The following is a 12076-nucleotide window of genomic DNA, read 5'->3' as shown; positions in this document are numbered from 1 at the left end:
TTTCAAATAGTTTATTAGGACCTACTGTATGCCAGGCATTGGAGACACAGAACCATCAGGAAGTTTCTCTCTCTTTCTCCCTTTTTTTTTTAAGATTTATTTATTTATTTAAGAGAGAGAGAGAGAGAGAGAGAGGAAGGGGGGCAGGGAAAGAGGGAGAGAGAATCTTAAGCAGACTCCATGCTGAGTGTGGAGCCCGATGCAGGGCTGGATCTCAAGACCCTGAGATCAGGGCCCTGAGATCATGACAGGAGCTGAAACCAAACGTCAGTTGCTCAACCAACTGCACCACTCTGGTGCCCTGCAGTTTCTCCCTTAAGAAGGTCATAGGTGGGTGTGATGGGACATGGGACATGAACAAGGATTCAGAGAGTTAGGCATGAGATGCTCTGGTAGGAATCTGTCTGCAATGTGGAACAGCCTGAAGACACTGGGAGCCATAGAAGGTTCTGAGTAGAAAGGAAAAATGTGGACGAAGATTTGAAATGCTGGAGATCAGTTAGGAAGCTCATAGAATGAAGGATATTTCAGGCTTTCCCTACTCTAGCAGCATTGTATTAAAAAGAGGAGATAAACTTGAAAAACCATTATGGACAAAGAATTGATGTTAAAAAAATAAAAATCTCCATTTTCCTTGAAACATCTTACCTAGTCTCACCCACTTATTTATCATCTTGTCACCCCTTCACTACCTTACATCTCTCCTCTTCCTAGCCATAAGTGAGAATTTGATCACCGTTAATAGCAAAAGAGAAGAAAATTCCTATTATTGTTATCAACTTGGAAATCCTAACATATCTTTCCCCTCCTTTTTAGAGGAGCTGAACCATAGGAAAGATTGTGAAATGCCTTAAGTGGACCGTAGAAAGAAAAAATTAAAAATTTAATGTCATCTTATTAAAATAGCCTGATCTGACTCTCATATATAATAACAGCCTCTCTCAGTCTTTCTCTCTCTCAGGACAATTTCTCACTCTGCTCTATTTTTTCTTCTTTTTACCATATGTGTATATATATGACATATACATATCATATGTAATAAAATATGTATGTTATATTTTATATATATAATATATATTTTATCATACATATGTTTATATATACACATAAGCACATGCATAATACATATATTTATCCTCTTCAATTAGAATGTAAGCATCATGACAGAAGGAATTTTGTTTTGCTCTCTACTGTATTCCTAGTGCTTGGGTAGGGCCTTTGATGTCTCAGCATCAAACTTCTCCCTGAAGGGACATAATCCCTTGTGTTCCTTGGATGGCCCCCTCAAAGAAGAGTGACAAGGATAAGAAGGGCATGCCCTTAATGAGAGGGTGACCAGGGAATACACTAAGGGCATTCAAAAGTGCATCCATGGAATGGACTTTAAGAACCATGCCCCTCAGGCACTCAAAGAGGGCCTGGAAATTTTCCATGAAGGAAAAGGGAACTCTAGATATGTGCATTGACACCAGGCTCAACAGAGCTCTCTGGGTCAAAGGAATAAGGAATGTCCTACACTGAATATGTATTTGGTTGTCCACATAAAGATGAAGATTCACTAAATAAGCTCTATATTTCTGGTTACCCATGTACCTGTCACAGCTTTCAAAAATCTATAGTCAGTATGGATGAAAACTAACTGCTGACTGTCAAATAAAATTATAAAACTACCAAAAAAAAAAAATCAACAGCAAAAACTTATGCCTGAAGAAAGCATCGTAGTATATTTCCTCAGCCTAGTATATACTGGAAATGCTCTAAATAACCAATACTGCTAAACATGGCTAATCACTGCAAATATTTAACAGCCAAAGAATTACCTACTTTAGTAAAAATTCATGGAGACAAAATAATGTAAATATATTAAACAATATAAAGTATCAAGCTATAATGGAGTAGCTCCAAGCAGCTAGGAACGTCACAAGTCTTATGATGATCAGCAGTCTGACTCATATACTGTGATTTTGTCCCTTTGAACACTTTTGACTGAACAGGTAACCACATACTTAGTAGATCAGTCTCTTTTTCTTTCTCTCTCATAACCACAAGTCATACACATCTGTAACACATTGGAAATCCTGTGTGAGGCACAGTTACATTCCAGGTTACTCCCATAAAGCCACATGTCTTGTCTCCATTCTCACTATGACAGGAAACTAACCATAGTGAGGTATATTTAAGATGGGCTGAGAGCATTTGGGAGCTTCCACCGGAGGTATGCCTTGATCATGCCCCCAATTCTCAAATCAGCATATTCCCATCTGTAGTTATTCTGTGCCAGTAACATTGTTACAGGGTAGGACTCAGGAATCCCCACAGGAGTGTGTGAAGGTCCTCCTTCATGTGACAGTCACAGTGAATGTATAACTTAGAGCAACATCCAGAAATTTTTTGAAGAAGGTAAGAGGCAACATAACAGAGTTCAAATCTCATCTCTTCTACTTACTAGCTAGGTGACTTTGAGCCAGTTATCTCCTCTGTGCTTCAGTTTTGTCATCTCTAAAACACAGATGATAATTCTACCTATTTTATAGTATTAGTATGAAGATTAAATTAATGTGGTGCATCAGTTAGATCAGTGAACTGTATAGAATGAGAGCTACCCAAGTGTTTGTTACATGACATGAGCATTATACTTTCTTTTCACTACATATAGAAGTCACACTTACATGATTTCTTTAGGATATAATGGGGAAAGTGACATTTTTAGAGATTAACAATTAGGTCACTTACTTAAGCTCAGTAATTTAATTGTTCAATTTAATAAAATACAATATGAATCATCATAAAATATTATTTTTTCTATGGCTGCTTTTATTTTATAATCAATATACAGCTTTCAGAATGCATTTCATACATAACTGGAGAAGATATATAGGGCTCAGCATTCTCATGCTGGCAAAACTCTAAATGTATAGATTTGGGCTACAACAGGGACTAGTTTTGAGGACCAAGAAGGACTTAAGCATATACAGTACAGGGTTGGTTATGAATATCGTTAGGTTATTTGATGAACATATAAAAAGACTATTTCCTTATGTCAGTTTGGTAAGGTAAGATTCAATAATATCACAAGTAACACCATTTTTATAGCAGTTACTCAATGAGACTCACCAAAGCAGCAAAAAGACATCATTTAAATTACAGACTGCTATACAACAGGCGTTTTCAAGGGGGATGCTTTGAGCATCTTAGCTTATTAAGTACAGACAAGAGAAAGACTACATAACAAGGCAAATAGTTTATTACGTTTCAAGAAAACTGATGGTCCCTGTAGAGGATTGGCTCCTGTTTATTAGAGTCTAAAGAAACTTAGATCAAAACAATACCCTCTGACACCCAGCTAGTGAAAAGTAAAATGACTGTGTGGGTGGTGGTGGTGGTGGTGGTGGTGGTGAACAAAATGAGGAATTTAACACCCAACTGTTGATACCTGGATAGGTCAAATTTAACAGGCGTGGCAGAAAAGGCTCTAAACTGTTGAGCAACAAAGACCAGGTTATCTCAAATACTTTGTTTTGAGGAAGGTTCATTCAAAATGGGGAATAGGAAGATTGAAAAGGCAATATACTGTTGCTATATCATATTTCTCATGCCTCATAAAAATATGGGAATGAAAACTGATTATCGTATTTATCTTGTTATTGCCTATATTAAAACCTATTCAAAGATGACCCTTACTCTCCTAAATAATACCTCCCAACTCCTCTTTGTTCATTAAAATTATTAACTAATTTTGTTTTTGGTCTAATTAAGGCTTAATTAGCTTACCAATTGTATATGTTCATGAATAAATAATTTATCTTTAAAACTTAAACATACATTGGAAAAAATTATCAGCTGGTACAATTATTTCTTTTATACCTGGTCGGTCTTAATTTTTAAAAAATATTTATTTGTTTATTTGAGAGAGCGAGCAAGTGGGGAGGAGGGGCATAGGAAGAGGGAGAGAATCCTCAGGCAGACTCCCTGTTTGAGCACAGAGCCCAACAGGGGGCTCCATCCCAAACCCTGAGATCGTGACCTGAGCTGAAACCAATACCTGGATGCTCAACTGACTGAGCCACCCAGGTGCCCTGGTCAGTCCTACTTTTTTTTTTAAGGTTTTATTTATTTATTTGCCAGAGAGAGAAAGAGACAGAGAGAGAACAAGCAGAGGGAGCTGCAGAGAGAGGGAGAAGCAGGCTCCCCACTGTGCAGAAAGCCTGATGTGGGGCTTGATCCCAGGACCCTGGGATCATGACCTGAGCCGAAGGCAGACGCTTAACCGACTGAGCCACCCAGGCACCTCTGGTCAGTCCTACTTTTTAGAGTCCTGTATATATGTTTCTACCACTTGAAGATATGGTATACTTCGAAGAAAAAAAAAAAAGAGGTTACAAGATTCACTCAACTTTTATCAAATGTGAATGGACAAAAAATTAACAGCAAAATTGGCTTATTAGGCAATTTTTTTCATGTTTATACTAAATATAGAAATACCTTTATTTTTCTTCTGGAAGAAGGTTCTGTTATTATCTAATAAATACAGTGGGACTTGATTCTTCAGTTCATCTGTTTGTTATAAAGATTAGAGAGGTTGAGAGAAAATAAATGAAGCCCTGTCTTGGAATGAACAGAGAATCAATGTGATGACAAAACTGAGAAGAAATGTACTTATTCTTTCATTCATTCAACAAATATGTATTGAGCATCTTTTACATAACTGGCATTTCCATAACTAAAACGAGAGCAAAGTATCTTCCCTTATAAGCTATAATGTAGTTGCTGGGTTGGGAGCAAGAGAGAAAGACAGTAGACAAATACATAATATATCAAGGATGCTACTATAAATATATAAAGATCCAGGGTAAGGCACTAGATAGTGTTGATAAGGAGGACAGAGAGGGCCTCTTTGATAAGAGGATATTTGAGTAGACATCTGGAAGAACTAAGGGAGAGGGAATCAGAAATATATCTCATGGGAACACATTCCAGGCAGAGAAATAGTGAGTTCAAGATTGGAGGTAGGATCATGCATCATACATCCAAGATATAGCAAGGATCAGTGTTGTTGGAACAGAGTGAGAGAGGAAAAGAGAATAAGGAGGTGAGGTCAGGAAGTCATCAGGATCTTGGAAGCCATGTAAAGACTTGGCCTTCAATTTGAGATAGATGAGAAGAAACCATGTAGAGCTCTGAGGGGAGGAGTGATAGAATCCGAGGCACATTTTAAAAAGGTAAGTCTGGCTGCACCGTGAAGCAGAGAAGACTGTTTAGTAGGCATTCAATAGTTCAAGCAAAAAATGGCATGGACCAGAGTGGTGGCAGTGGAGGTGGTAAAGTGACTGTGGAATGTGAGAGAAACAGAAATCAAGGATGCCACCAAAGTGTTACCCTGAACTACTGGAAGTGTGGCTGATCACTTAGTGAGATGAGGAAGAGTATGAAAGAAGCAAGCTTGGGGGAGAAAACTGGATGTTTGGTTTTGAATACATTAGGTTGATTTTGCCTTTAGACATACGGTGGAGATGCCCAATAGGTAGTTTGCTATCCCCTCTGGAGATCAGAGAAGAGGTCAGGACTGGAGTTGTCAGCATACAAGTGGTATTTAAGACCCAAAACTGCATTAGTCCATCTGAAGACTCAGTATATATCCAGAAAAGAAAGTTTGAGGACTGAGTCCTCAGCCACTTTGACATTTAGAGTTGGGACAGGAGGAAGAACCAACATCAGAGAGAGAGAAGGAGCTTAAACCAAGAGAATGTGGGTTCAGGAAGTCAAGGAAAGAAGTGTTTTGAAGAAGAGAGTGGTCAACAGTGTCAACTTGCTGACATCGATAGGCCAGCGGGATGAAAACTATAAACGGGCTATCCGCTGTGGCAATAGGGAGGGCACTGTGATCTTAACAGGACGGTATAACTGCAGAGGTGATTAACACAAGCCTGACTGCAATGGATTCAAAGAGAAGGTGAGGAGAATTGGAGACAGCAAGAATGGACAACTCTTTCAAGGATTTTTGCTAAAAAGGAAACTGAGAAATAGAAGATAGGAGATATTACAACATGTATGGGTATGCATATGCTATAGATGATCCAGTAGAGAGGAGAAAAACTGACGATTCCAGAGACAGGGGGAACAATTCTTAAAACTGAAACCCAAAACAAGTTATACCTATGATTCCACTGGGATAAAATAACTGACGTTCGTTTGGGGAAGTAGATTTATTCATGCTATTTTTTCTTTTTCATATACATGCATACCAAAAAGCTGTTACATATGCATAGTTTTAAGAGAAATATTTTTAATGCAGCCATAACAGAATCATTGAAAAGTAAATGGTTGAAACTATCTTTGTCTTTGCTTCCTCCCTCACTTCTGCATTTCTTCCTTTAAGCATAGTAAACACTCCTGTAGTCCTAAATTTCAACTCAAAAATTCATGCTGTGAGACAAATGATAGTGTGTCTCCTCCAGTGATTTACTGAAATATTTTAGGATAAAATGATATGAAATTTGCTTCAAAATAATCTTATTGGGGGAAGGACATGAAATGAGTAGGGGAAGAGATGAAAAAAGTTGGCCCTGAGTTGATAGTTGATGAAGCCTGGTGATGGGTGATTCCTTATACCATTTTCTCTAATTCTGTATGTGTTTGAAAATTTCCAAATATAAAGTTAAAAATTAAAAGAAACCTACTGTCAATACCATACTTAATCCAAAGAAATCCATTACATGGTGAAATTTCTGATAATTCGTTAACAGGTGAAGGAGCTATTTGAGGACACAGGAATTTTTCCAAATCATAATCAGTTCTTTTGCTTTCATATACAGCACAAAGACGTTTCATATACAGCACAAACTTTTTTTTTTTTATCATAAAGTGTCTCAGTTGCTTTAAGATAGAATTAATTTGGACGCTTATTGTACAAATATTTTGGAAGACTGGACTTCTAAAAATGAAGCCTTGATTCTCTTAAAAATCCTCTTACTTTAGGTAAGCATAAAGAAATCTAAGAACACTTGTGATATGAAATATGTTCTGAGGTAAAATAATATTACGGTTACAAAACAATGCTAATCTAGCTGATTGTTATTTAAAAGAATAAATAGTTGATTATGCACAGAAGGTGAAATTTCATTGCAATAAATAGTTAACACTTTTTTAAAAAATAAATGGTAATTTCTGAAATTTGTCACTCTTATATTGCTATATAAAAATTTAGGTAAAAAAAGATTTTTAACCTTTCAAAGTGAGCAAATGTAGAAACAATAGTGTTGCTACATTAACTCTTCAAATATTAACCACTAAGTATTCTTTAGTGTTTTCCAGTTACTCATTAACCATTTTATACTGTTATTGTTTCTCCAGTTGTCGGTGATTTCCACCAGGGAAAGTTGAAAAACATTTTTCTAGATCAGAAAAATGGTCAGATTTATTAACAGCATCCCCTTTGCTCACCATATATTCATTATTAAAAGTCCACTATGTATTTGGGACCTATAAATCCTACTTCAAAAATTAAACCCAAAGTTATGTTGTTGCGCAGTTTATGGTTCCTTGTGTTGAGGACTTTATTGCCCTCAACATTTCCTTGGTGTAAACTACTGAGCAAGGGAACAAGATTTCTTTTGTAACTGATACCTAAATTTCTATTCAGCTTTAAGCATCTAATTTGCACTGTGAAGACATATAATTTGAGACTTGTAGCTGTATCATGAAAGTGCAACAGTTTATGCTGATCTCTAATTTTCTGAGTTGTACTGGCTATAATTTAAGTTTTTTGCATGATTTTAACTGCAACGCAAACCAGTATACATCAGAAACCTTTGTATATTGACAGAGACTGGGAAAAGGATGCCTTGTTCGGATTTCAGATAAGCATTCCCTTTTCACAACTGCAGGTGCAAGGGAGCCCATTCATAGTATTTGCTTAAAACCAGTTATAGTCACTGGATGGAAATACAATGCTATTACATGAGAACTTTACTGATCTTTACAAGCTCAATGAATATTTTTAAAGTACTGTTATTAGTAGTAAATTCTAGAGGCAAGTAGCACTTTTTTGTCTATGTACTGGGGACAAAATATACTCTATTGACACAATCTTGGTCACTTTACTCTTGTGTGTGTATGTGTGCATGTTTACTAAATCTAGAAAAATACTTCATCACATATTAACACTAGACAGAATTATACTCGGTGGAAAATCTGCTGCAATCAATGCATAGTTCCACTGAAGAGATAATTGATAATGAATGTTACTATTTCCTTTGCCTTCAAATTTCACTTATTTTGAAATAAACATATAAGCCAAAAAATAACTACAAGATAAAAAATTTACTCTAATTGCTCTCATTTCACATAACTGGGTAACTCTCCTTTGAAACAAACATTAGACAACTATATGTGCACAAATGAGTGAAACTAGCTGGATGTTTCCATGTTAAACTTGTATTTATAAGATTATGACTTGATCGTTTTTATTAGCTTCAGGCAGAAACATGCCATATCAATTGAAAGCATAAGAGAAAATTTTAGTCTACAAAACAATTACAACTCTACTTCAACAGGAGAGGTCAGAGAAAGGTGCTAACAGAATTTAAGGGCTTGATGACCAAACACAGATAAAGCAATTTAAAAAAAGAAAAAAATGGCAGTAATCATTGTATTGGCAAAAATAAATGTTTGGCCTGTATTTAAAACCAAGAAGAACTCATCGCAATTGATGATTACTACTATTACTTACTGTACGTTTTACTGTTTGCTAACAATCCAGTACAGCCACCTTAAATTTGCACGTAATTCAAAAGTGCCAACACACCTTTTCATGCACTATTTGACCTGAGCTTTTCTTGTGATTTAGGATGGGAGATATTGTCCTCATTTGTAAAATAAGGACAATATACATTATAAAGAAGTATCCTTTCCAAATCAAGGCAATTCTGATAGAAGTGGCTTGCCTGGATTGAAAGCTGTCAATCCTGGTCTAGGTTTCTATCTCAGGGTCTTATTCTCAGGGGCTTGATGTGACTGAGGGATTAATTAGATAGGACTTTTTTTTTTTTTTTTTTGAAGCTGAAAAAGTGGTGACTTAAAGAATATTTTGCAAGTGTGTTTAATTCATTCAAGCTGAGCCCTATGATAGAAGAAACTTGTATACAGCCATCCTCTTCTTTCATGGGCTCAAAACCAGAAAACTCACTCCCATTATTCCAATGTACCCTCAGCCTTGAATCAAATACTAGTGGTAGGTGGATCCACACGCAGAAAGATGGGGGGGAGGGGGGACATCCTCAAAGATGCCTTCAAGGAGGATGCCTTCAAGGATGGAGCAGAACCCCTAAATTGGCTTATGTAAATATGACCTTCCACTCTTCCAAACTTCCATTCTGTTACTGCTTCCCCCAAACCCGGGAGCAACACACATAGTCTCCTCGTACAATTAGTTATTGCTGTCACTCCGGGGCGGAAATACTTGACACCTGGCCTCCCTCGGGACGCCTGAATGGAGGACGCTGCCACACACCCGCCCTTCAGAAGTTCTCCGGGCAGTTGGAGGCTGACATTGGGCCACTTACCTGGCCAGGATGTTCTTCGTCACAGCCCAAGACCTTTGAGGAAGAGAAGAAAACAAAAGAAAACAGAACAACTTACCACTCTGGCCCAGTCCAAGAACAACTAAAAACACCCAGGCCGCCCGAAGGACCGGGGCAGGACCAGGCCGGCAGTTTTGCAGGCAGACAAATGCGGCAGTAAAAAAAGCCAGGGCGGAGCGGCACATAATGCAAAGCAGCCCGCACCGCGCCCGCCGCCTGGCTGCTATCCGGCTGCGCGCTGGCGACTCCCGGGCGCACCTCGGGGCCCGCGGGCCAAGTGTCGCTAGGACGTTGCCCGCAGGCCCAGCAGGCGGACCCTGCGGCTCGGAGCAAGCAGTGCAGGTACGCTGGCCCGGACACCGCTGGGCATCTCAGGGCCCCCGAGGCCCTGCCGGCTCGGCTCAGCGGGTCCCGCGGTCTCCGCGAGAAGCACCTCCTCTGACGGTCAATGGCCCGGGGCGGCGACGCGAGCGAAGGCTGCGCAGCCCGCTCTGGGACAAAGAAAAGAGCTTTTGTTTCTCTCCAGCCGATGGGGCTTCTGCTGCATAAATCAGCTTAGTGAACAGCCAAACAGAATCAAACCCAAACAAAGCCCGAAGCCTGGGGGAAAAACCAGCCTGAAGTACTATCACTGGGTGATGCTACATCTGTGGGAGGGGACGCCGGCGAGGCCGAAGGGGAAAAAAGTCGATGGCGCATCAATCAGCGCGAGCTTCTTCCACAGGTGGGCAGGGAGGCCAATTCCACTTAGTTACAGCTTTGCAGCCGCGTCAGCTGAGCAACGGGCAAAGTCAAAACGGCAGTGTCCTGGCTGGCGAGGGAGGAAGCGCGGGGTGCCAGCAGCTGGGGGAAACGGCTCCGGCAGCACCCTAGAAGTCCCCGCCGGCGTCCGCGGACACAGAGCGAGGCATAGCAGCTCCCCCTTGGCCGGGAGTGGAGCGCACGGCCGCTAGTACAGGAGGGGAGGTTCCGCGAGGGTGCGGTAGCCCGGCCTCGCGGGGCGGGAGCTTCGTGCCCTCGTCCTTCTGGCCCCCAGCGTGCGGCTCGGGAGTCCCGCCGTCCAGCACCCGGGCAGCTGGCGCACTCTGCGGTGCGCCCGGCGAGGAGGCGAGGGAAGCGAGGCTGGCGAGGGGCGGGGGAGCAGTGGTCCTGCTCCGGCCCCGGGGCAGGGGGGCTCCCGAAGTGCGGGTAGCCGGGCGCGCTCGGGGCCGCGAGTTGCTAGGAAACCGCCCCACGCTACCCAGCGCCTCGCCCCGGCCGCCTGCAGGCGCAGCGGCGGCTCCGGCGGCGGCAGCGGCAGCAGCAGCAGCAAGAGCTCGGAGCAGCGTGGGCGGGACATTGGTGAGGCATGAAGTCACCGCGGCCCACACTCGCTCTTTGTTTTGCTCACTCCAGCTCTTTTTCTCCCCCTTGGCTCTGATAGTTGTCATGCCCGCCGTTCACAAGAGCTCCCGACGCGTAGCTGCGCCACAAGAATCGCTCCCCCTGTTCCCTTTCCCCCTCCTCGCCGAATCCCTACAGCCCAACGCTCCCCTAGCGCGTACAGAGACCCGCTCAGGACTAATGGCAGCTGCGCACAAACCCCAGCCTCTCACCCGGGCACCCTGCGCTCCTTTGTTCGGAGAGACTCGCTGCCCGGCAGCTGCAGCATACAAAGCCGCGCATGGGGGCCTCTCCCCGCCCCCAACACACTCCGTTCCGCGGGTGCACACCGCCAACTTTGCTTGTAGATTTAGGAGTTCACCCTTTACCCCACCCCAGGACCGTCCGGCATCTCCCCAACGCTTGGAGAATTGGTCCAGTCCGCAGAGGCCGTACCCGGAGCTGCTAGCTGAAATTCTCGCGCCTCCTTCTCCTCTCCGAGTCTCAACCCTGGGCGGGACAGCCTTGTTCTTCCCAGGGTCTGGTGGTGGCTCTGGGTTTTGCTAGTGACAGTGGGTCTTTTGACCTTAAGCGTCACCTTTCCAATAAACGGAACAAAGAAGTTACAAAGTGCGGCGAAGCAGGAGAGAGAAGCAAAGGAGAGGACGAGAGAGGGCGTTTCTGCCTGCTTGCAGCTCAGAAATTTAGGCGCAAAGAGGGAGCGGGTATTAAGCTGGGCAACTGTCGGAGAAGCCGCGCACCTCCTGGGATCCTGTCACTACCACTCTAGGCCGGGGGAGGGAACCCAGTCCCCCGGATTGAAAACAAGGCACTGTTTCCAGTCTGAGACACGGTGATGGTTTTCTTTTTCCTCTAGGGGCAGGAGTGATTCCCTGTGGTAAAGTCTGACCTCTCATTTTTCCACTAGCAGCCTGCCCGAAGTCTTTCATAGGGCACCCGCCTCTTACAGGCATCAGACCAGTCCAGCCAGGTCAAGGTGAAATATGCGGGAGTTTCCCCTCCTTCTTATTTAATAGTTTCCATCTCCATATTTGGAGTAAAAAAACAAGTAGGAGGCTGTCTCTGTCTCTTTCTCTCTCTTTTTTTTTTGTTTTCTAATTGTTAACTGAGTGAAT

At 42.1% G+C, this 12076-nt stretch overlaps 1 protein-coding gene across 1 annotated transcript in view; it reads right to left on the bottom strand.

Moving 5' to 3' along the window:
- The window catches only part of ITGB8 (integrin subunit beta 8), a 77218-nt gene extending 67363 nt beyond the window's left edge, over positions 1 to 9855 (bottom strand). Inside the window, exon 1 of the mRNA XM_035020712.1 lies at positions 9637 to 9855. Within this exon, the coding sequence (XP_034876603.1) occupies positions 9637 to 9763 (127 nt within the window). The 5' untranslated portion in view covers positions 9764 to 9855. The remainder of the gene's footprint in view (positions 1 to 9636) is intronic.
- Between the last annotated feature and the right edge of the window lie 2221 nt (positions 9856 to 12076).

This window comes from Mirounga leonina, unplaced genomic scaffold (genome assembly GCF_011800145.1).
Source record: "Mirounga leonina isolate KUSES-001 unplaced genomic scaffold, KU_Mleo_1.0 Mir_174, whole genome shotgun sequence".
NCBI lineage: Eukaryota > Metazoa > Chordata > Mammalia > Carnivora > Phocidae > Mirounga > Mirounga leonina.
The sequence above is the reverse complement of the archived record's forward strand: the minus strand, read 5'-3'. Positions and strand labels throughout refer to the sequence as shown.